Raw genomic sequence first — 25,276 nt, forward strand, 5'->3', positions numbered from 1 at the left:
AGGGTTAAATATACAAAATCCAACTATTTACAGATTTTTAAATTAAGTTAAAATCGTTGCTTTTTTTACTTTATTAAACGGTACAGGTTCCGCCATTATAACAAATTTATTCGTAATTCCCTGTCCTATGCTGCAATGTTTCTGTCAAGTCAAAAGTAGCATTACAATTGGGTTGTCTCATGTATAAGCTGCTTTGGGCATGTCAGAAAGATATGGGGGTACGGAGAACAAAGCTAGTTAAGGCCGTTGCAAGGCTGTTTACCCGCGTTTACAACAATGTACATTTGGTATCTCACAATCTTCTCCGGCTAATTACAAATAAGCGTAGTCCTAAGCCCTAAAGATACAAAAATACGAGTCTAATTAAAGCCAGTGGAGGGCCATTGAGCCCGTGTCTTTTTCGCAATGCTCTAATCGTTTTCCCGCGGCGGCCTGACCACCGCATGTCGCTTGATGGCCTCCACCAGCCACTTGATGCCCTCGTCGACGCCCTCGCCGTGCAGGGCGGACACGGGAATGGTGAGGCAATCTCGACGCCCGATCAGGGCGCCTGCCTGCTGGAATACGGGCTTGATCTCCCGCACGCCCATCACATCCGGCAGATCCTGCTTGTTGGCAAGGATGAGCAAAGGCACTCCAGACAGCAGCTCGTTTTTGATCATCTTATCTGGAAAAGGGTGTAACAATTATTAAATCTTCTTTAGTTAATCTTTTGTGATTTTCCAAAAGATTTAAACCTAGAACTTTTTTGTAATGAATGATTATTAAATCTTTTTTAGTTTTTTTAAAGTCTACTGTCTAACAAACAGCTAGGATAACCTGTATTTAGTTTGATGATCAATAAGAATATTGAACCCCTAAGATTAAACCTCAATATAAGTTTCTTCTAGGAAACTCCGCCCGGAGGTTTTTGTGCAATTACCGAAGATCATCTTGGACTCGTCCATGCGCTCGCGGTCGTTGGAGTCGATCACGTAGATGACGCCGTGAGACTCCTGGTAGTACTTGTCCCAGAGCGACTGCAGCTCCTGCTGGCCACCGAGGTCCCAGAAGTTGAGCCGCACGCCCTGCACATCGATGGTGCCGATGTTGAGGCCCACGGTGGTCGTGATCTTGCTGGGATTCAGGCCCTTGTAGTTGCGGGTGAACGTGGTCTTGGCGGCCTCTAGGTAAGTCTACGTGGGCACAGGTGTGTGTTAATTGGGTTGGAACTTGCTTTCTTCTGCACTTCCGGCTGAATCAGCCCCCATACCGTTTTGCCAGCATTGTCCAGGCCCAGGATCACCACGCAGTAGTCGTCCTTCTGTGTCATGTACTTGTAAAAGCCGTGCATCAATGTGTACATTTTAAATTTGGCCAAATAACAAACTTTAATTTTTGTTGACTGCACTGCTAGCGATGGCACTCCTCGCAGTCCAGGTGCGGTGCGATGGCGATAGTATCGTATGGGTCTGAGGAGAAAGTTCTAAGCGGGAAAATAGCTAGATTTTTAAAAGCTCTAATAGCTTACAACATTTTTGAACAATTGAGATTCTTGTCATGTCATTTGATTTAAATATAAATAAATAAAAATAGAATCTGCTGGTGAAATAAATGTTGATTTAAATATATTAAGTGACTGGACCTCATAACTAAGTGTGGCCGTATTCAGTGGCAAATCGCTGGCACGCCGTCTGGCAACGCTGCTTTCCGTACGCTTGTGTGAGTGTGTCCGTGTGCGTGCGTGTTTTTTTTTTTCTACTTTTCCATTGTATTTTTTGTGCTTGCAAATCGAGGGAAAACAACGCAAAAGGGTTGCTTCGCATAGGAATAAGTCACGAAAAACGATCCAACATCCAAGATGTCGCTATCGAGCCTGCTGCCCACGCCGACGAACGCGGTCTGGGACCGCGAGGACGAGCGTCGCCTGGCCGCCCGCGGAGCCCCGAAGATCGGAGCCCTGGTCTCCGCCAAAATCGCAGCTCCGCCGTACGGACAGCGCAAGGATTGGATTCCGCGCACGGAGGCCGACTTCGGCGACGGAGGCGCCTTCCCCGAAATCCATGTGGCGCAGTATCCACTGGGTGAGTCTTAGTTACCGTAATCCCACTTTCACTTTGCTTCCAGAGGAACTGGAAATCGTTGCTTCCCGAGGAACTGGAAATCGTTCCATCCCGAGGAACTGGAACGAAATCCTCATGAAGGAATCATTACTGGTTAAACATTTCCCAAAAAAATTATGATTTGAGATGTTTGATCATACCAAAATATATAGTGTATTCCTGATCAGCTTCTTCAAGCGAGTTGATGTAATCCTTGTATATGCATGACTCTATGTAAAATGAGCCTCGGTTTTCAAGATCATTGGCCCAACCCATTTCCAATAGGAAGACCCCTTTTCCTGGAGGAACTGGAACTGAATCCTCATGAAGGAAATTATTTCGTTAAGCCTTTCCTGAAAGGATATGATTTAAACAGATCTTTGATCTCAGCTAACATATAGTATTTCTGATCAGCTTCTTCAAGCGAGTAAAAACATCCTCGTTTTTCAAGTTCTTTGGCTAAACTAATTTCCAATAGATAAGAAAAACGATCTATAAAAACATTATAGTGACCTTATAAAGTACATACATATTATGTACCAGCATCATAAAGCAAATCCTTAAAAGCATGTATAGAACTTAAAGTATAATCCTTAAAAGATTTATTACCTCTCGACAGTTTATATAATATCTTTTATCTTTGATCCTGATAATCTGCTTTTTAATTTCTTCATTAGCTTATTTAACGTTATAGTACCCCTTTTTTCTTGTCAGGTTTGGGAGCGCCCGGGAATGTGGGCAAGAAATCGGATGCCCTGGCCGTTCGCCTGGACGACAAGGGAAAGGTCAAATACGATGCCATAGCACGCCAAGGCCATGGCAAGGATAAGGTTGTGTACTCGTCCATCTCGCAGCTGCTGCCAGCAGAGGTTTTGGCCGAAGACGCGGAGGAACTGCAGCGACCGGACGAGGAAACGGTGCTGGAGACAACGGAGGAGACGCGCCTGGCGCTGGAGAAGCTTACCAATCAGAAGATCACCTCGGCGCTGCCCGTGCGCCATGCCCAGAAGGCGGGTCCCGCCCAGTACATCCGGTACACGCCCTCGCAGCAGGGCGATGCCTTCAATTCGGGCGCCAAGCAGCGAGTCATCCGGATGGTGGAGGCGCAGCTGGATCCCATGGAGCCGCCCAAGTTCCGCATCAACAAGAAGATACCACGTGGACCGCCATCGCCCCCGGCGCCTGTCCTCCACTCGCCTTCGCGCAAGGTGACCGTGAAGGAGCAGAAGGAGTGGAAGATCCCGCCGTGCATATCCAACTGGAAGAACGCCAAAGGTGAGCGGGGTTTCGCTCTAATCTACTGTTTACTGGGTGGTCACATGCGACATTATATATCGTATTATTGCAAGATGCTTTGCCCACTTGCCCACTAATTCGCCTCGTCCGCCCACGATTTCAGGTTACACCATTCCCCTGGACAAGCGCCTGGCAGCCGATGGACGCGGTCTGCAGCAGGTGCACATCAACGAGAAGTTCGCCAAGATGGCCGAGGCGCTGTACATAGCCGATCGCAAGGCCCGCGAGGCGGTGGAGGCTCGCGCCCAGCTGGAGAAGAAGCTGGCCCAGAAGGAGAAGGAGAAGAAGGAGGATATGTTGCGCATGATGGCGCAGCGGGCTCGCGAGGAGCGAGCGGGTCTACGCAATCCAGAGGCAGCCGAGCCCTCGGGCCCATCGGGCGGCGGCGGCGGTGGAGGAGTCGAGGCACGGGAACGTAACGATTTGCGGGCGGAACGGCAAAGGGAGCGCCAGCGGGACAGAAATCTGCAGCGGGCGGCTCCGGAGAAGCGATCGAAACTGCAGAGGGAGAGGGAGCGCGACATCTCCGAGCAGATCGCCCTGGGTTTGCCCGCCAAGAGTGCCGGCAACGGGGAGACCCTCTTTGATCAGCGCCTCTTCAACACCACCAAGGGCATGGACTCCGGCTACGGCGATGACGAGGCGTACAATGTGTACGACAAGCCGTGGCGCGATTCAAACACACTGGGCGCCCACATCTACCGACCCAGCAAGCAGGCGGATAGCGATAACTATGGCGGCGATCTGGATGCCATTGTGAACACGAAGCGTTTCGTGCCGGACAAGCAGTTCTCGGGTGCTTCCAGGGATGCGGCCGCCGGTCAGAGGAGTGGCCCCGTGGAGTTCGAGAAGGAGGAGGATCCCTTCGGTCTGGATCAGTTCTTGAACATGGCCAAGAAGGCGCCCAAGCGAGCCGAGGAGAAGAACAACGAGCGCAGCAGCCACTCGGATCGCAAGCGCAGCAGGCGCGATTAGATAAAAGCTTTAGCGTGAAGATCACCAATCATCGTTGCATCATCACCATTATGAACACTATCATCGTCATCATCACCAACCAAACAAACTTTTTTTAACTACTCCAAAAACTTGGCGAGAATTTCAATAATAATCACAGGATCTTGACATAACACGAAATCGACTTATTGCTTTTTTTAAATGATTACTTTATTTTGTATTTAAATCTATTTATTTAGGTTTGTTTTTATAAATAACGCCACGATAAAATATTCATGTGCTGTGCCAGCCACATCACGAAGGTATCCACCCGCGTGACGACCATCGGTTTTTGATCGGATCCGCATGTGAACGTACCCAGCGAGATGATGCCCACCAGCTGGTTGCCGTCCATCACCGGGCCGCCGGAGTCCCCAAAACAGCTGCTCCTCCGGGAGGCCCCTCCTCCGAGGCACATCTGGCCGTGGCTCACTTCCTGGTAGAGCCTTCGACAGCTGTCCGTGGACCAGCCAGTGACAAGAGCCTTGATCTTCACGGGACTGATGGGCGGGCATTCGTGGCCCGTGCGACCCCATCCGGCGATGGTCAGGTTGTAGTCCGCGTAGACATCGCTGCGGGAGGGATGGAAAACCGAGGGCAGGCAGATGGGCTGGATGAACTCCGTGTAGGTGACGGTCCCAGCGAGCAGCAGCAGGGCAATGTCATGGGCGTACCTTTCCAGATAGCTCCCGGTTGTCTCGCCTGGTCGGTACTTCTCGTGGACAATGCTCCTTGCGATGGAAAAGTCCTGGCCATACTCTGCCTGCCGGACATCCCACACGCCCAGGCGAACGCGACGCAGTTGCTCCTCCAGGTGATCCTCCCGCAGCACACAATGGGCGGCGGTCAGGACCCACGTATCGCTGACCAGGGAAGCCCCGCACTGGGGCACCAGGAGATCTCCGTACAGCAGCAGGGCCATCCAGGGGAATTCACTGAGTCCGGCAGCCTCCCCATTGGCAATATGGGGTCTCAGGTAAGAGACCCTGGCCTGGGCGAATCCGCCCTGCTCCAAACACTGATCGCTGGGTCGGCACTGGCCTCTTTCCAGCCCACGGCAGTGGCCAAAGTGCAGTGTGGGCTCTGTTGTAAGTTAATAAATTTATTGGGATTAATCCATTTGTATACATTTCCAAATTCCAAAAAAACCAGTATTTAAGTGGCCTGAGGAACTCGAGGTGCGTCAGCGTATTCCATAAAAATGGCTTTGAGTAAATAAGCCTTTAAGATCTATACGAGGTGTGTTCAAAAAAGTAAGGTGACTTTTTTGAATTTCGCGGGCAACATATTTTCGATTTTCGATTATCGATTTTTTGTTTTATTATGTTGGTACACTCGTCCCTTAAATCTGTACCAAGTTTCAAGTGAATCCCCTTTTTTGTTTGGTTGTGAGAGGCGCGATGGTTACAAGTTGTTTTGCGTGTTTGGCGATTTTTTGCTTTTTTCGATGCTGGCTCACCTGTGCTCTTCCATTGGGACGATTGGGCTTTGGTTTCGATATTATATACATATATACCATATACCCATGATTCGTCACCAGTTATGACGACATTCAACAGCTCTTGAGAGATGCTCATGCGACTGTTCTTTTGATCAAAATTCAACAATTTCGAAACAAACTTCGCTGACACACGTCTCATGCCCAAAAATGTTTGAAAAAATTTTATGACACGAGCCAAGGGATATAGATATACCGACATCTTGTCCACGAAATTTGAAAAGTCAACTTACTTTTTGAACGCACCTCGTATATATCTTAGATCTTATAGTGTCTATTCCTTAAATATAACGATTAGAAATTGAAAACCAGAGATCACGCTATAGTCTAGTTCCCCGACAATTAGATGCTTCATTCCTCAGTTGACAAATTTTAAAATAAATATTCCCCAGAAAACAATTGGAAAAAACCCATCTGCCGAACTGCGTTGACATTTTTTTTTGCATAGATACGAGTTCGATCGTTTCCGTACTCCACGATGACTCGCATACGCGATTCATTGCCAATCTCAGAGAAAGACTCTATGTTGTACAACACCTACTATGTATGTACGTATTAAAAACCCCTTCATGCCACCAAGGCTGTGTTTATACCTTTATTAGTTTCTATATATTAGTTGCAATTCCATATATAAATTCATGGAAATTTACACTGAAAAATTGCATAACCCTGCCTGCTCTGATATATGTATACTCCTTTTTTTGAATTTTGCAGTGACGTCGTAGCAATACTGAATTTTTGCCAATAACTTCTAAAATTATTAATTCGATTGTGAACATTTTTGTTTCTTCCGTAGACTCCATTTTTAAATAAACTTGCGTTGCGTACGAATCACTTGAATCTACAATCTACATTTCAAATCCCCAATATCTAGCTTTTATAGTTTCCGAGCGCTCGACATTCATACGGACGGACGGACAGACAGACGGACACGGGCTAGATCGACTCGGCTATTGATTCTGATCAAGAATATATTTATTTATACCTATTTACTTTTACCTACTACCTTTTCAACGAGTACAATATACCTCTTACTCTATGAGTAACGGGTATAATATTTATGGGAAACGGCATGTTGCCACCTTGAATGGAACTTACTTGCCCAACTGCCGGCCACTAGCACTCCGCTGAGATACAAGGCGAAGGTACTAGATCGCATGGCCATAGTTTTGAAACTAAATCAGAGCAAGAGCTTATACCGGCATTCAGACGCTTAGAGCTCATTTCCCAAGTGCAAGCTTTAAGTTCTTTTACTTTACTCGTCGATCTAAACTAGTATCTTAAAGCCTCATTCCATTGGCGCATCAATAGCCTGATTCCATTGGCGCATTCAAACGCATTTAGCCTAATGCGCATTTATTTATAGCCTGATTCCATTGGCGCATTCAAACGCATTTAGCCTAATGCGCATTTATTTACACAGCGAATCCCATAATCCCATAAGGCTAAATGCCGAATTTAAAATAAATGCGATTATTAAATGCGATTAAAAACCATTCGCATCGAACGTTTTTAGAAAAAATACAGGAAAATACCGATGTTTAACGATATTTTGTTCGTGTCACCACTACAACAGCTGTTTTCTATATGCCAGGTTGGCGCAATTTTTGATGTCTTTTGAATATAAAATCTATTTTGTATAAAAATGCTGCAAATTCTGCTCGCAGTACCACAATACATTACTGCTGGATCTCTCGCATTAAATAACTCCCACATGTACGGGGATCTTTGCCCTTTTTAGAAACTGTGGTGGTCTCTATTGCAAACCCGTCATAACAACGCAATCAGCTTCTCTTCCTTGTCATTCAAGTTGGCAAATGCCTCGGTCGCATTACGGATGTCCTGCTGAGCATTACAGAGTTTAGTAAACTCACTCATGTTCATTAATTTTAAATAATTTCTTTGGATTTGCCCAAATTCGAAAGTAAACAAACCCAGATCAGCTGTTAAGATGCTAGATGCTAATGCGCCAATGGAATCCGGAAACAGTCATAAAAAATTCCTAGAGTTAAACTTAAAAGCTTTTAAGTTCTAACATGAAAGTTTGTAGTTCGGCAAGCCGAAGTTCATATACCCTTGCAACTATTGCAAAAATTAAACATTCTTGACAACATTGAAGCTATGATGATTTGCAGCTCAATTAGTTCATAGTTCCTATGGCAGTTATTTGATATCGTTTTCCGATTTTAATAAAATTAAAAGCGTAATTCTGACCTGTCAAATTATTAATTAGCCAACAAAAATTTGTAAAAAAAAAATTACAAAATAAAAAGGTCAAACTTAAAAATTTTTTTTTTTATTTTTATTTTTCCCATGGGAGCTTTATGTTATAGTCGTCCCATTTTGATGAAATTTAAACCGTAGTTCTGAAATATTTAACCATTACTAAATGTCGAAGAACTAAAAAAAAAAAAAAAAAAAAAAAACAGCAAAGTTATAAATTTGTTCATTTGTTTTTCCAATTGTTTCTATGGGAGCTATATGATATAGTCGTCCGATTTTGATGAAATTTAAACCGTATTTCTGAAATAATGAACCATTACTATATGTTAAAGAAGTTATAATTTTTTTTTATTCGGATTGTTCCTATGGGAGTTATATGCTATAGTCGTCCGATTTTGATGAAATTTAAACCGTAGTTCTGAAATATTTAACCAATTTAACCGATCCGGCTCGTTCCGAATTATATACTACCTGCAATAGAAAGACAACTTTTGGGAAAGTTTCATGCAGATACCTTTAAAACTGAGCGAGTAGTTTGCGTAGAAACGAACGGACAGACGGACATGGCTAGACCGATTCTCCTAGTGATGCTGATCAAGAATATATACACTTTATAGGGTCGGAAATGTCTCCTTCACTGCGTTGCAAACTTCTGACTGAAACTAGAATACCCTCTGCAAGGGTATAAGAATGTCAATACAGGTTCTTAAAACAACTTTCACCTCAATTGCTTGCCGCGCCAATAGAATTTCACATTTGTGGGTATTTTTGTATTATTTGGCACCACATCTATATATGTATGTATTATATATGATGCGTAAAAAATGTGGAGCATTTTTTAATTTGATAAATTACACAAATTTCTCATTCACTATTGAAAAGATACAGACAGATATAAAATTCATTTTACCTTTGGTACATATGGTCTACATCGAAAGTGGTTTGATAATTGTGAAACTAATAGACGGGATGATACCTTATATAATAACCTAATACAAAACGAGAAGTTCACTGCCGTGTTCTTATTATTGGGGCCAGGTACGGGCCAACGATATTGAAGCTCCTGGGGCCCAGCAGGTATTGCTCCAGCCAATCCACAAAGTAGTCCACTCGCGTGACGACCATGGGTCCTCGGTCGAATCCGCAGGTGGCCTCCCCCAGCGAGACGATGCCCACCAGCTGGTTGCCGACCATCACCGGGCCGCCGGAGTCGCCGAAGCAGCTGCTCTTCCGGGAGGGTCCGCCGCCGGCGCACATCTGACTGGGACCCACATCCTTGTAGAGCATCTTGCAGCTCTCCGGCGACCAGCCCTTGACATGTGCCTTGATCTTCACCGGACTTGTGTCCTCCGACTCCTCGCTGGTGCGACCCCATCCGGCGATGGTCAGGTTGTAGTCCGCATAGACGGCCAGCCGGGTGAGATCGTAAAGCGGCGGCAGGCAGATGGGCTGGATGAACTCCGTGTAGGTGACGATCCCAGCGAGCAGCAGCAGGGCAATGTCGTAGGAGTGCTTTTCCAGGTTGGTCCCCATCTTATCGGCGGGCTGGTACGAATCGTGGGCAAAGGCCTTGTCGATGGAGAAGACCTGGGGCGGCGGTGAGCAGTCCGGTCCATGGCATTGCCCCGTCTCCGTTTGACGCCGGACATCCCATACACCCAGGCGAACGCGACGCAGTTCCTCCTCGTGGGCCTTCCGCGGCACACAGTGGGCAGCGGTCACCACCCACTTGGCGCCGACCAGGGATCCGCCGCACTTGGGCACCAGTCGATCGCCGTAGAGCAGCTGGGCCATCCAGGGGAATTCCCGGATACGGGTCTCCTCGCCATTCGAAATATGCGGCCGCAGCCCGTTCTTGCAGTAGCTGTCCACCTGCTGCGGATAGATCTTCTTCTGGCAGCATATCAAATTGTGGCACTCGGACGAATCCTTGCCCTCGACGTAACCCTGCTGCTCCAGACAATCCTCGACGGGCAGGCAGTGCCCATCTCCAGATTCACCACAGTAGCCAAAGTGCAGCCAGGGTTCTGAAACAAATCCACATAGATGACTAACGAGTTATTTAAATGGAATACTTTCCGAAATAAAGGTCCTTTATCCAAAAAAAAAAAAACTCATATAAAGTTTTGAAGTATTAATAGGAAGTGTTGCACATGCTTATGGCATGTAAACTGGATTTTTTTTTTAATAAAAACACGTTGAAAACCAGTTTTTGCTTTCCCAACATGTTAATACACATTATAGTTTCCTCAATGAAGACAGAGAAAAAATTATGAAATCATATATATCTTAAAATATCATGTTTTCAGACCCTTTTTTTGGAAAATATTTATAACACTTACTTGCCCAACTGCTGGATAATAATACCCCGCAGAGATACAAGGAACCCAATGCAACAGATCGGAAAACCATAGCTTTATGTCTGAATCAGTACAATGGCTTTTATGAGACTGCTGCTTTTCAGAATCGGAAAGCACTACTTGAACTAAAAACTAACATTTCAACTGGGAAAATTACAAACAAACAGAGAGCAAAAGCTTTGATTCTGAATTAATGCAAAATTCCAGACCGATCGAACTGGGCTAAGACCGGATATTCTAATGCACATCGAAACCTTTAAACTGAAACAGTGAGAGAACTATTTAATGTTTTGGGATTCTCCAACGCTCATTTTCTTTCTCTTTACCCTGTCGTATCTAACCTTACATTATATACTTCTTGTTCTTAAAAACAAGATTAGTGCATTAATTTATAATTCTTGTCTTGTAGCGATAGGGAAATTCATAAATAATAATAAAAATCCCAGCCCATCAAGGATCATATGTGTTGTATAATAAATAATTTCGGTTTTCTTTCATATATGTAAGCCATTAAAATAGCGTATTGTGTCAAGTCCTTATGAACAAAACTGTCGAATAAACATCAATATCTCAAGAGGAAAATACGTTTATTTATAAAATTTGATCAATTAAAGCTTTTTAAAATAAAACGAAATGAATACTTATTTTGTTTTTGGCGCCCAAGAAAAGGTTGACAGTGTGACCAGCCTTTGCCAGTGAATTAGCACTTTATCCGATTTTCTAGTATTTGTAAATTGTAAAACTAAAAATAAATAAGAACGGTAGCAAAGTTTTATTCAATTATTAATTAATATAATTTAAATATTAAGCGACTTTATTTCATTGCAATAAAAAGGCATTTATAATTTTAACTTCAATAACTTTGAATATATTAAACAAAATAAACAAATTTTTTCATACAATTTTACATGGTTTGTGTTTAATAATTTTGTTATACGAAACTTTGCATTTTAATTTACGAGGTTCTCAATAGCTATAGTGCTTATGTTTTGAGTTAGCTCTGTATATTGTAAAACTAAATATTCTCAACAAAAATCAAATGAATAAAGTGGCTACAAGAATATAAATGGTCTAGGTATTCAAGTAAATAAAAAAACATATGATTTGCGTGGTATTTTTTTACGGTTTCTGCTCTCTGCCGTTAGTATTTTAACGGCAGCATCTTTGTCCGCACATCCGTTGGTCACACTGGGTGACATTGAGTTGACTTTTGCATTAGTTTAATTATAATATAACTCGATTTATCCGCGAAACAAGTGACCAACCAAGCACCGAAATTCGCACGGGAGCAGTGCGCCACTCCATCCGCCAAATCCCGGAGAGAATGCGCTGTCCTCGCGGCAAATTCCACGGACACGGACTCAACGGGTTCTAGCGTGCGAGGTGTTCCGAGGGGATTCTGTGGGATTTGGATTCCGCTTCCTCGTCTCCTCTCCTCTCCTGCACACTCCCCCATTGTGCTGAACCACAACAAACGATCCGAGCTGATCCGTTCCGTTCCGAACCGATCCGCACCGACATTATGTAAGTTGAGCGTGCCCGCTTGTGGAGAGTAAACAACAATCATAACATCGCCTAACGTCGCAAACCGCGCCGCGCAAACCTTATCCCCCCCTGGAATATAGGTGTCAGATTTGGGCAACACTCAAACTGACCTTCCTAGAACCAAAATAAACCGTTCTAACCGATGTTGTAAACGAATGTGTGCAAAAGAGCAAGTGAATCATGATCAAATGTATAACAATATGGCATATTGAGAAATCTCATTGAATCCGTAGTACAGAGTGTAATTAACAGTTGACAACTTAAAAATAAAGAACTCTAGGAACAGATATTTAAATGTCTTTTCCAAAAGTTTGTACAAAAATTTTAAATATGTTATGATATTATTATTCTTTAAGCAATTATAGGATATACAAGTTTTTATATTTTGTATAAAAATATAATAATATTATTAAAAATTGTATGAGTTCCTAGTACCAAAATAAAGTTTTGTAAACATAAAAAACCAAGTGATTCAAGGATCATATGTATGATAGCTTTTAGATATTGTCTTATTGATCTTAAACAATCTTATTGAATCTCTAAGCACAAACGTGTAATTGTCATTTAACAACTTTTAAAAATATATAGTATATAGGAAAACATATTTTATTTCGAAAAAGTTTGTATAAAAATTGAACTAATAAGACGTTTTTAATATTCGTTAGGAAATTATAGAGCATAAATGTTTTTATATAAAAAATCATATAAATATATTACATACAAACATCATTTGTATGACAGCTAAAGGATTAAGTCGTATATACTATGCTGTTCAAAATTAAATAAACCTCCTTAATCCTTTACCAAAATTATACAAAATCGATTATACCCAAAAATAAGAGAATTATTTATATAAAGCATTTATCAGGCTGGGTAGGAATATTATTCCGCTTTATATTAAGTGAAATTTTCAATAAAATATGATTATTCCCCATTCAATTAACAAGAGACTCTTTGATATAAAGCAATCATAATTTGGGCTGTTATAAAACGTATTAGCTTAAACAGTATGGTACTATAATTTCCGATTATCACTTCGCTGAAATGTTTTACTAAAGTATGTTTATTCCCTTTAAGATACATGAAACTCAAAAAAATCCTAACAAATCCTTTACCTTTTAGAAAACCGTCCAGAAGAGGATCCACAATCGAACCGGCGATGCGTTCCCGCAGCAATTCGGGCGTCCGCTTGGACTACTACCAGCGCATCGTGCACCGGCTTATACTGGCCCACCAGGAGCCAGTCACCGGCCTCTTTCCCGCCTCCAATGTGAACTCGCACGCCTGGATCAGGGACAATGTGTACTGCATCCTGGCCGTGTGGGGCCTGTCCATGGCGTACAAGAAGATTGCCGACCAGGACGAGGATCGGGCCAAGTGCTACGAGCTGGAGCAGAGCTGTGTGAAACTGATGCGCGGCCTGCTGATGGCCATGATGAACCAGAAGGACAAGGTGGAGAAGTTCAAGATGACCCAATCTCCCTACGATTCCCTCCACGCCAAATACTCGAGCAAGAACGGCCTGCCCGTGGTGGGGGACAATGAGTGGGGCCATCTGCAGATCGATGCCGTATCCCTGTACCTGCTGATCCTGGCCCAGATGACGGCCTCCGGCCTGCAGATCGTCTTCTCCCTGGACGAGGTCTCGTTCATCCAGAATCTGGTCTTCTACATTGAGTCGGCCTACTCTATCCCTGACTACGGCATTTGGGAGCGCGGCGATAAGACCAATCATGGTAGGTAAATCGACTGGCTGCTCACAAAACGATCTGTTCGTTCAAACAATCGTTTTTTGTATCTTATCATTCATTTTTTTTGTTTGCCAACGATATAGATTATAATAAAATGTTTGGCTTTTAGCAAAAAATTTTTTTTTTATAAACAAAACATTATAACCAATAAATTATTCAATTAAATAATGTTCATAAGAAAGTTAAATAGTTCAAATTAACTAAATCTGGATAGGAAATCTATTTTTTACAATTTTTCAAGCATAACTTTAAGATATTGGTGCACTTATCTTATCTTTCAAATAGTAACTGCTAAAGCATTTAATTGGAAAAATATGTAAGCACTTTTATTTTTAAATATCAATTAATTATTTTCGTAATGGATTTTTGATTTCTACAAATTTTTTTGGCTCACACCATATGAAATTTAAATACAATGCATATAAAACAGATATGAATAATATATTATATTATTAAATCATGCAATTTAATATGCTTTTTATTTAATATTATTATGTTATACAGTTAAAATTTATAAAATCACTTTTTTGATTTGTTTTCCAGATATTTATTTTTACCAGTCCATTTTCGTTATCAGTGAACTATATTTTATTTCGTAATTTGTGTATTCCAGGTGAGCCGGAGCTGAATGCCAGCTCCATTGGCATGGCCAAGGCGGCGCTGGAGGCCATGAACGAGCTGGATCTGTTCGGTGCCCGCGGCGGACCGGCCAGTGTGATCCATGTGCTGGCCGACGAGGCCCACAAGTGCCAGGCGGTGCTCCAGTCGATGCTGCCCCGCGAGTCGAACAGCAAGGAGCTGGATTCCGGGCTGCTGTGCGTGATCGGCTTCCCCGCCTTTGCCGTGGACGATGCCCAGTTGATCCACAACACGAAGGATGCGATTCTGTCCCGACTGCAGGGCAAGTACGGCTGCAAGAGATTCCTGCGCGACGGTTATCGCACGCCCAAGGAGGATCCCTCCAGGCTCTACTACGAGCGCTGGGAGCTGCGCATGTTCGAGAACATCGAGTGCGAGTGGCCGCTCTTCTACTGCTACCTCATCCTATTCCACGCCTTCCAGAACGACAAGCGTTCGGTGGAGGAGTACGCCAGCCGGCTGGAGAAGATCATGGTGCGCTCGGAGGACGGCATCCTCCTCGTCCCGGAGAGCTATGCGGTGCCGCAGGATCTGGTGGGCTTCGAGTACCAGAAGCCGGGATCGCAGCTCCGCGAGGTGGTCGGTCGGTGTCCCTTCCTGTGGGGACAGTCCCTCTTCATCCTCGGCAGACTGCTGCAGGAGGTGAGCATTGTGTGTTCGTTACGGTTCGTTTTCGGTTCTTATCTAAACATAGATGCTCGTTGGCGACCCTGTAAAGTATTTATATCGATCTAGTTTTGTCCATTTGTTTACACAACTGTGGGCACATGTCTAGTTTCACTCATAATATGTGCAAATTTAGGATTTAGTGAGGATTCATGTACATGTTCATTATATTAAATGTAAAATTACGGAAATTATATATTTAGTTTAAAATAAAGTGCATAATTTTAGTACATTTGAATTACAGATTGACTAAGTAAAGCGAAAAAAAAAAAGTTTCATATAAATATACTAATATAATTTTAAAATTGATAGACCAATTTAATGGGTACGCATTGTGTATCGAAAACATTTAGACAGAACTAGATAAAAAATAAATTAAATGCATATTTATAATATGTACATCTGAATTACAGATATATATAAGCTCATAATATAATATATTGTAATAACCTTTGGATTACAGATTTACCTATTTGAATTTATAAAATGCTACAAATACAAGTAATTAATATTATTTTATTGCCATTTTCCAGGGTTTCCTGGCTGTGGGCGAGCTGGATCCTCTGAATCGTCGGCTGGGGGCGCAAAAGAAGCCGGACGTGGTCGTCCAGGTGGTCATCATCGCCGAGGACAACGAGATCCGCGACAAGCTGGCCGAGCACGATCTGCACGTGCAGACGATCGCCGAGGTGGCGCCCATCGAGGTGCAGCCGGCCCGCGTCCTCAGCCACCTGTACACCTATCTCGGACGCAACCGGAAGCTGGGACTGAGCGGCCGCAAGTCTCGCGACGTGGGCATCCTCAGCACCAGCAAGCTGTACTCGCTGAAGGATCGCATATTCGCCTTCACCCCGCAGGTGAGTGACCATGGAGTCCGGTTAAGCTTTCTCGGATTAACCCAAGAATTCCGGCCAGCCCTCCCCAGAATCCCCAATAAATAATATACCCACTTGCCTTTGTCCCAAAAGCTCTGTTTCTTATACACTTTCTATTGTATTTTTGGTCAGGGATGCAAACCGGTATTTAAAACTTTCTATTATATTCCAAATTTTAGGCATCGTCTTGGTTCTTTAAATTACTCAAAAACTTTGACATTAAATATTAACATTAATAAAACTAAAAACTATTTATTTAAGCATTTTTTGATATTATGTTTTGGTACGAGAAATTCAATTAAAAAAGTACAAATTTCTTGAGAAATTAGCAAGTTTTTATTAACGATTGATTAATAAGTATGAACAATAATTTTACTAAAAACGACTTATTTATCCATTGAATATTAAATATTTTATATTGTAGTACTTCAAATTAAACAGTACAGTATTCAGTTTTAGCGATAAATTGATAGATATTAACAATAACATAACTTAAAACGACTTGCTAATTTATTGATATTGATTACTTTGTATTGTAATAAATATCAAATGAAATATAAAACATAATTGAGTTTTCAAAATTATTATCAAATAGTATTGGTAATTAGTAGATCGGTTTGCATTCCTGTATTCTATGATTGACTTATGATTTCTACCGTTTATCACGTTATCATCAGTTCGCCGACCTGTCGCGCTTCTATATCGCCTCCGATAACGAACTCATGATCGACATCCTCAAGGGCGAGATAAATTTCCTCAAGTCCGCTTGGGATTTGCTGGGTCGTCCGCTGGTCACCCTGGTGCTGAAGCGGATTCACCTAGGTCGGTCAGATCGGAGAGAGAATGCCGAAAAGAACACGTTATATATATATATTCACTCCATGTCTTGTTTTTATTTTTTATTTTCAATCTACTGTTTATTGTGCGCGGGTTTTTTTATTGCTCCCTCCCCAAACCCGACTGTTTTTTCAACCTATACCTATACGTATTTTTTGTGAATTGTTCTGTTGATTTGATTAATTGCAAGGGTTCGCTTTTGGTATTGGTATTGTTTATCAATTAATTGACACGCACACTCGAACACACAAAAATATGCACACAGAATTGACTCGTTAACTCCATAGAATCGAATCGGTTGCCCAAGGTTTGGAATTTTGTGGTTAATTGAACTGAACGCTTTGTTTTCCAAAAATAGCCAAGGGTAATTAATTTATCTTGACCTTTGACGTTTATTCCAGACATTGGGAGGCTGGTTCTCAATTTTAGCTACTCCCCTTCAGCTTTTTAGTTGGTTATTGCTTTTAGTTAACTTTAGTTTGGTTATGGTAACACCCACACACTAGTTCATAAATTTCATTTGCTATATAGAAAACTGGCATACACACTTTACCTTATATATTTTGTACATACAATTGCGGTTCAAATATTAGCAGGAAAAAACAAATATTTTTTAATTGCATCTAACAAAATAAAAAAAAATTTAATTTCAAAATTAAAATTATATTTAGAATTTCTTAAAAAATATTTTTACTTCTTTTTTCACTGAATAAATAGTTTCAGTTCTATAAAAAATATGTACCGACATTTATTTGAATCTATTTTTGTGTGATTTTTTTAAATTCAAGCAAATGCTGCCGATATTATAACCGCTTATATATTATTTTTTATTTTAATGTAGCTATAGTTTATTTAGTTTTATTTATCAACGCTCTGCTCTGGACTTTTATGAACTTTTATACCCTTTTGCCTAGAATTTCCATTCCCGAGCCCCAAAATCCGTTTAAAATTGGCCAATGAAATATCAAATCAAAACGAAAACGAAAACCAATCCTTTCTCTTCTTTATTTTATCCCAAATAAAAATAATATATATATATGATATACACAACAACTACAACTACAACTGCAACTGCAACAACAACAACACTTACACAGCATATCGACTATGAAGAATATTATACAACACGCGATCCCGATTTGCTTGCCAGCAATTTTACCACAAATTTAGCATTCTTGACCAACAATTGGCGTCACATGTTGGGCAGGCCGACAATCACACTAATGGCAACCCACTATATGCTAGGTAACTACCCCAAATCAACAAAAAAAAAAAATAAATAAAAAAAAAACGAAACCCCACCCAGCTCGATTATGCATTATGCCGCCTTGAATTCCAAATCCAAATCCAAATCCGATCCCCATTCTGCACCCCAAAAAAGTCGAAAACACACTTGATTCCAAGGACCACTGCATATATGCGATATACTCCACACACAAAAGCCAACAACCAGTTGATATAACGATATGCAAACGATCTGTGATCTGTGACCTGTGACCTCTGACCCCTGCTTGTGTCTGCTTAGTAAATGGCCTGATTGCTTCCGCTCTTTCTGCTCGTTTTCCTCAGTGTATCAATTAGCTTTGAACCCGAGTCCAAATCATTCTCACTTACTGTGACCAACCCAAATACACCTATATCTTGAACCAAATGAATCACAAATTATTGAGGTTTTTAAGAAATATATTAAAAAAATAAAATCTTTGATTTTAAACATTTTTTAAATAGTATTTAAATTCAGTTTTTGTTTACCAAGTAAGGTGTCTTATTTTGGATTACTTTTGAAGATATAGGTGTATTCTTTACACATTTTTAACCTGCGCTTAAATAAGGTTCTTTTGTGAGCTTTATACCATATACTTTCTTTGGGTATTTGAACTTGTGATCTATATATACATATATACCTTTGAATTCTTAGACCAAACAACCTATAAAATGTATCCCTTCTTAAATTCCAAAAATCGGTCATTAAAAGTTTAAAAAATGCAAAGCTTTCTATACGTAAATAATCAATATCTACGCTGCACCTGTGATTGAAAATAGTTTCTGTGGCTAATCAATCTACCCACTGCATTTGGCTTGCACTTGCACCCAAAAAGCACACACTAATTGCCGATGGTGCTGGAATCCTGTGCTTAACTTCCGGTTATCGTTGTATTTTGTGTGACTAACCCGTAGTTATTAAGCGGCGCTCCTAACCCAAACCAACCCACAACCAAGCATCCCAACCAGATCATGATCCACATACTCATAGCCATGAACCGAAATGAAAGTAGGAAGACAAAGCAAAGCTAACCAGATCCATTTGGATGCGATGCGGAATCCACAGATCAGGACAAGATACCGCTGGCCATGATCCAGACGATGAGGAAGCTGAAGTCGGGCTACATCAATGGCACCCGCGTAATGCTGGGCAGCCTGAAGGACTTCCTCAACACCTCGGCCATCACGGACCTGAGCTTCCTGGGCAGCACCGAGGATGGCTACCCGGACCGCCTGCACCCGGATGTGCAGACCTATCTGGACGAGCACCTGCTGCGATCGTTCAGCAACCGCAGCACGATGAGCCTGCGGGGCGGACAGCTGCGTCCGAGGACCCTGAGGCGGCGCATGTCCTGCAAGGGAGCGATCAAGAAGACGCGTTCCATTAATGTGGACTGTGAGTTTATACCTATTATCTTATTATGGATTATAACATATTACATTGTTACATTCCAGCTGACAATCTGGGCATGGAGGGACCTTCGCCGCTCACCGAACGCCGCCTATCTTCGATTGTGCCACCGCCCTGGCTGCAGGCCAACAAGCAGAGCCACGTCAGCGTGTTCGCCACCACTCCGGAGGAGGGACCCGCCAGCTCGCCCCTGCAGCATCTGGGCAACGAGCTGTCCGTCCGCGAGAACATCTATCCGGTGGACCCGCACCACAGCCGGTCGGCGATCGACAGACGCAGCGAGTTTGTCCGCCAGCAAGAGAGTTAGTTTCCATGTTTGCCACTTGCATTATAAGTTCACGAGAAAGTTCCGATGTATATATATATTATTGATCAGCATTACTAGGAGAGACTATCTAGCCATGTCCGTTTGTCTGTCCGTTCGTCTGTCCGATTTCACACAAACTAGTCTTTCAGTTTGACTTGTATCTGGATGAAACTTTCTTAAAAGTCTTTTTTTCTATTGCAGGTAGTATACAAGTAGGAACGACTATATAATATAGCTAGCAATAGGAAATATAAATGATACAGTGATGGTACACTAATTAAGCACTTCGGTTTAATTTCATTAAAATCGGACTGCCATAGAAACGGTTGAAAAACTCAAAAAAAAATCGAAATATATTTGTTTTATTAAATACTATAGTTTTGTAATAGCTGCAAGAGTATATAAACTTCGGCTTGCCGAATAATGCTTCCATTCTTGTTTTAAAGTTAGTCTTAATTTTATAAGTACAAACTCTTTTGATTTGTTGAAGGTGAGTTAAAACTGATTACTTTATTATTCAATTAGTTTATTTAGAAAAAAAAACTCACCTTCAGCTTGTCGTTTTATATTGAATTATTGAAATAATGTTCCAACTTATGATTCTTCTGGTTGACAACCTGCCTTTGATAAGTTATTTCCTCTTGATTTCAATACTTTTGTTAATTTTTCGTTCTGGTTCTTGCCTTCTGTTTTCATTCATTTCTTGCGTATAATTTCGATTGGCCCATCTTCGTTCCGAAATGCGACGTTGATAGTAACAGTGCCCAAAATTCTCATACAACGCCATCGCGCCGAAACCAATTTCGCGGAAACAGAGGTGGAGGAGCTGATTGCGATGCTGCGCGAAACGGAGAATCTCGAGGAGCAGGGCGACATCCTGCAGTACCTGGTGGACACGCAGGGCCTGGACTTTAACACAGGTAAGTCGAGATAAGCTATACAAAAAATCATATATACCACGTTTAACTAGGCTTAATGCTTTTAAAAAGGAGGTTTTTTTACATACGGGTTAAGAAGAGACCATCCCGGCAAAAATTAAACATTAATATACACACACCTGCTCTAAAACACATGCACTTGCGAGGAACACACGCCGTTACACGCTCACACTGTTATACATCCGGTTAACTCTTAACTCTTGGGGGTTTTAACGCTTTAGGCTATTAATTTTTTACACATTAAAGGGTAAATATGTCTTGTTACAACTTTTTAGTAAGAGTGATAGTAACCGACACTTAAAATTCTTTTTCTATTAATTAATATTGAACTTTAAAACGCTCACACTGTTATACATCCGGTTAACTCTTAACTCTTGGGGGTTTTAACGCTTTAGGCTATTAATTTTTTTACACATTAAAGGGAAAATATGTCTTGTTACAACTTTTAAGTAAGAGTGATAGTTACCGACTCTTAAAATTTTGTTTCTATTAATTAATATTGAAATTTAAAACGCTCACACTGTTATACATCCGGTTAACTCTTAGCTTGGGGTTTAAATGTTTTATACATTGATGGAAGAATGGATCTTGCTACAACAGTTAAGTCGTTGAACTTTAAGATAGCTTTAATCGATACCTGAAATTCTTTATTTCTTTTAAAATATTATTTGAAAAGGTATTGGATTGATTTTACTGAAATTTTTTTTTGTTGGGAGAGGAGGTCGGTTTGGCCCCCCTGTACTATCAGTTAAGTTTGTCATCCTTTAACTATTATAGTGGGCGTTCGATGAACAGAATCAACTGAGCATGTTGAACTATTTGTGCATATCCTGATCTCATTCCGTTGTTCTTACCTCGTACTCCTGTCGTTTTGTCCCGTACCTTGTACTTCGTCCTACGTACCGTAATCGTACCGTACCGTACCGTACTCGTCCACGGCGTATAACAGCTGGTCTGGGATTCAAGAATAAATCGGATGACAATGCGACCGCCAGTGCGAATAATGCAGCCGCCGGTAAGTCCGTCGATCCGTCTTGTGTTGATTGTTGTTGTTGTGCGGGCCTTGTAGACGTATATACACATCCATTGGAAATCCCCGGCATCCCATACCCTACTCCTTTCTCCACATACATGTATACTCTCTCCCACCGATTGGCCAAGAATTCGATTGCTGTATATCTATATATATATATATTCGCACATTTTATGGTTTCCATCCTCTATATAATATTTCCCTCTTTGGTGTATCTTTTTTGTGTGATTTGTGACATACCATCTGATTTGCATCACCGCTTTGCTTTGGGCTCTGCTTTTTTATTTAAAATATGATTTTAATGCAATACTATTTCTAATGTGGGGCCAATGGATTATCTGAGGTTTCAAAACATATTTTAAATAATTCCATAAAAATAACAATCTTACTTATATTAATAACAAAATTTAACTTTTGCTTTAACAATTTATAACTTAAATTGATTTAACTATTAATAAAATTCCAACACATTAAATTAATTTAAATTATGAGAAGTTGGGCTTTATTTACCATAAAATAAATGTATATCATCAAATAAAACCGCTTTGCTTTAAGTTATGTTTTAATAAGCATTATTAACCGCACACATATATATATATATATATTTTTTGGCCATGTTATTCAAGCGTAATTTAATTCTTTAACACTTTATTTTACTTTCTCCGCCCGACCACGCATCTAACCCCACATGAAACACACACACACACACACACATTCCGCATGCTCCCTGCGCTCTCTTCATTTACATTAACCCAAAAATGCAACGAAATTCGATGCTGCCAACCAAAAATACAATCCTTACCCAACTAACCCATAATGAAAACCTAAAACCAAAGAGCTCGAACAAGCGTTTGTGGATGAGGTGGTGCTGGAACTGGCTGGTGGTGGTGCTGCAGCAGGTGCTGGTGGTTCAGGTGGTTCTGGTTCCAAAAAGAGCCCAACGATGGCCCTGCCAACGGTGATCATCGAAGCTGTTACAATTCCAGCCCCCAATAGCAGTGATCCGGATAATGCAGTCAATTCGAGTTCCGCCATTGCCGTTGCCACCGCCACCGCCACAGCCAACAGCAATATCCATTGCATCGGCAATACGAGCAACGCGAGCAACGTTAGCAGCAGCAGCAGCAACATCAGCAATCACAACAACATGAGCCCACATGAGAATAACCACGATTCTTCCCAATCCGAAGGAATGCTGGAGGAGGGACGCGTGGTGACCGTGCGGGATCTGCTGAAGGGACTGTACGAGAAGGCCTGCCAGCAGAAGCTCTGGGGACTCGTCCGCCACACGGCTGGCATGTTGGGCAAGCGGGTGGAGGATCTGGCCAAGGCGGTCACCGATCTGCTCGTCCGGCAGAAGCAGGTCACCGTGGGAATGCCGCCCAACAACGAGCACACCATCACGGCACCGCTGCCGGAAGTCGAGCTGCGACAGCTTATCCATGATGTAAGTATTTCATATACAAAACAAGTGTCCCCCACTTTTGGATACCCGTAACTAAGCAAAACCAATTTAAAAATAAATGTGTCCACAGATACAAATCGGGCGCCAGCTGCCTTGCAACTAAGCTAAGAGATAATTATTTTGATCCCTTTCGCTCTCTTAAATATATGAACTGAGTTTTTCAATTATGACGTCATAATTGAAACTTTCCTAATAACTTCTAAAGTATTGTTTCAATTTGATTAAATTTTAGTGTGCCGATAGATATGGACCAAATAAACATATAACATCCAAGAACCATATAACAACCAAGCTATTAACATAAACCCTTTGTCCTGCTCTAAACCAGGCCTACGGCGACGATGAGAGCACGGCGATGCTGACGCAGGAGCTGATGGTCTACCTGGCCATGTTCATTCGCACCGAACCGCAGCTGTTCCACGAGATGCTGCGCCTGCGCGTGGGCCTGATCATCCAGGTGATGGCCAAGGAACTGTCGCGCACTCTCAACTGCGACGGCGAGGCAGCGTCGGAGCATTTACTTAACCTCTCGCCCTTCGAGATGAAGAATCTCCTGTACCACATACTCAGCGGCAAGGAGTTTGCCGTCAGCAGCGGTAAGTGGTCCTCTTGAAATAAATATATATAAATATTCATGTTAATATTAATGTTCCAGTGGCCCGTGGCAATCTGTCCATTGTGAGCTGCAAGAGCAGCCGCGTCAGCAAGAAGAGCCAGATCGGTCTGGGCGATCCGGAGGGCGAGGACGCACTGGTAGCCACCATTGACGACAGGCAGGGGCAGTGGCTGCGCCGCCGTCGACTGGACGGAGCCCTGAATCGGGTGCCCCGCGACTTCTATTCGCGCGTGTGGACCGTTTTGGAGAAGTGCCAGGGTCTGGCCATCGAGGGACGTGTCCTGCAGCAGAGTCTCACCCAGGAGATGACCCCGGGCGAGCTGAAGTTCGCCCTGGAGGTGGAGACGGCCCTCAATCAGATACCACAGCCCGAGTACCGCCAGCTAGTGGTCGAGGCCCTCATGGTGCTCACCCTCGTCACCGAGCACAATATGGTGCCCACGCTGGGCGGCATCATTTACGTGGAGCACCTCGTCCACAAGGCCAACCAGCTGTTCCTCGAGGATCAGCGCAAGGTGCAGGGCGACGCCACCCTGTGCTGCGCCAAGATCAAGGACGGCAAGGAGCAGCAGCAGGCCGCCTCCGGAATGCTTCTCTGCGGCGGCGCCGCCTACATATGCCAGCATCTTTACGACAGGTGAGGATCACTACACTAGTATGTTAGCAGAGATTTAAAAGGGAAGCAAGTGGATAGGATTTGGGGCATATCTTTACCATCCTCTTAGATGTATAGCCATACATAAGCCTAAATTACAAAATTCCCTTACTAATTGTTGACCTTTCTGTTGCAGTGCTCCCAGCGGCAGTTATGGAACCATGACCTACATGTCCCGGGCGGTGGCCCTGGTGCTGGACTGTGTGCCCAAGCACGGCGAGATGGAGTGCGCCATCTCCTGAAGCGGGTGCTCACTTAATAATGCCAATCTCTGCAACTCTGGACACGTCCGTTCTCCTTCTCGCTCACTCGCACTTTAGCGTCTCTCTCTCTCTCTCTCTCTCTTTCGAACCCGCCTTTTACAATATTTTGTCTCTTTCCCTTTGACCTCTGACCCAAGCCCAACGATAAGTTTAGTTAGAGGACGCCTGTATATATTCTTTTGACCAACCTCAACCTCTCACCCCCAAAAAACAATATGCATCTTTATTTTGTTTTGACGAAAGGTAAAAATATAAAATACAAAGCAGCCAACCGAAATCGGGCCAATTCAGTATGGTATTAGCCCACGTAAATGTAGACCCTTTTGGAAAGATACTCCAAGAGTCCAGCCCAAAAACCGATCCTAAACCCTAATCCTTTTAGTAGGCCAACTCGCGCTGCTCGTTACAAATTAGTTTTTTTGTACTTGCGGCTGTTTCACAGCGACGACACTTGATTGTTTTAACTTTTGTATTTTAAATGCCCCTATTTTATATTATACGTTTGAATTGTAAAGTTGAACGCGCAGCAAGATTTACAATAAAAATGTGTTTGCAATGTTC

General features: G+C 42.4%; 5 protein-coding genes across 16 annotated transcripts; 2 read left to right on the forward strand and 3 right to left on the reverse strand.

Moving 5' to 3' along the window:
- Positions 1-35: 35 nt before the first annotated feature.
- LOC128260326 (ADP-ribosylation factor-related protein 1) lies at positions 36-1,424 on the reverse strand. Its single transcript, XM_052993229.1, has 3 exons — positions 1,253-1,424; positions 923-1,175; positions 36-667 (listed from the first exon to the last, which is right to left on the reverse strand). Exons 1-3 carry the CDS (start codon positions 1,343-1,345, stop codon positions 411-413), a joined length of 603 nt encoding a protein of 200 aa, XP_052849189.1. The 5' UTR covers positions 1,346-1,424; the 3' UTR covers positions 36-410.
- A 254-nt stretch (positions 1,425-1,678) lies between these two features.
- On the forward strand, positions 1,679-4,441 carry LOC128260310 (puff-specific protein Bx42). Its single transcript, XM_052993209.1, has 3 exons — positions 1,679-2,063; positions 2,796-3,356; positions 3,481-4,441. Exons 1-3 carry the CDS (start codon positions 1,841-1,843, stop codon positions 4,350-4,352), a joined length of 1,656 nt encoding a protein of 551 aa, XP_052849169.1. The 5' UTR covers positions 1,679-1,840; the 3' UTR covers positions 4,353-4,441.
- An 18-nt stretch (positions 4,442-4,459) lies between these two features.
- On the reverse strand, positions 4,460-7,058 carry LOC128260315 (spaetzle-processing enzyme-like). The gene is made up of 2 exons (XM_052993215.1): positions 6,967-7,058; positions 4,460-5,453 (listed from the first exon to the last, which is right to left on the reverse strand). Exons 1-2 carry the CDS (start codon positions 7,031-7,033, stop codon positions 4,579-4,581), a joined length of 942 nt encoding a protein of 313 aa, XP_052849175.1. The 5' UTR covers positions 7,034-7,058; the 3' UTR covers positions 4,460-4,578.
- Positions 7,059-8,845: 1,787 nt separating this feature from the next.
- Positions 8,846-10,587, reverse strand: LOC128260314 (serine protease easter-like). Its single transcript, XM_052993214.1, has 2 exons — positions 10,434-10,587; positions 8,846-10,118 (listed from the first exon to the last, which is right to left on the reverse strand). The coding sequence occupies exons 1-2, from the start codon at positions 10,501-10,503 to the stop codon at positions 9,100-9,102; spliced, it is 1,089 nt and encodes a 362-aa protein (XP_052849174.1). The 5' UTR covers positions 10,504-10,587; the 3' UTR covers positions 8,846-9,099.
- Positions 10,588-11,590: 1,003 nt separating this feature from the next.
- LOC128260300 (probable phosphorylase b kinase regulatory subunit alpha) lies at positions 11,591-25,275 on the forward strand. Of its 12 annotated transcripts, none has more exons than XM_052993174.1 (13): positions 11,591-11,975; positions 13,119-13,732; positions 14,361-15,028; positions 15,586-15,909; positions 16,605-16,749; positions 19,094-19,423; positions 19,483-19,740; positions 20,501-20,665; positions 21,633-21,698; positions 22,553-23,163; positions 23,510-23,777; positions 23,837-24,434; positions 24,589-25,275. In XM_052993174.1, the coding sequence occupies exons 2-13, from the start codon at positions 13,156-13,158 to the stop codon at positions 24,692-24,694; spliced, it is 4,116 nt and encodes a 1,371-aa protein (XP_052849134.1). In that variant the 5' UTR covers positions 11,591-11,975; positions 13,119-13,155; the 3' UTR covers positions 24,695-25,275. The 12 variants fall into 12 exon arrangements, with proteins under 12 accessions (XP_052849134.1, XP_052849136.1, XP_052849142.1 ...); XM_052993176.1 differs by having other exon boundaries at positions 20,507-20,665; XM_052993182.1 differs by having other exon boundaries at positions 11,592-11,975; positions 20,507-20,665; positions 22,907-23,163.
- Position 25,276: the final 1 nt, after the last annotated feature.

This window comes from Drosophila gunungcola (genome assembly GCF_025200985.1).
Source record: "Drosophila gunungcola strain Sukarami chromosome X unlocalized genomic scaffold, Dgunungcola_SK_2 000021F, whole genome shotgun sequence".
NCBI lineage: Eukaryota > Metazoa > Arthropoda > Insecta > Diptera > Drosophilidae > Drosophila > Drosophila gunungcola.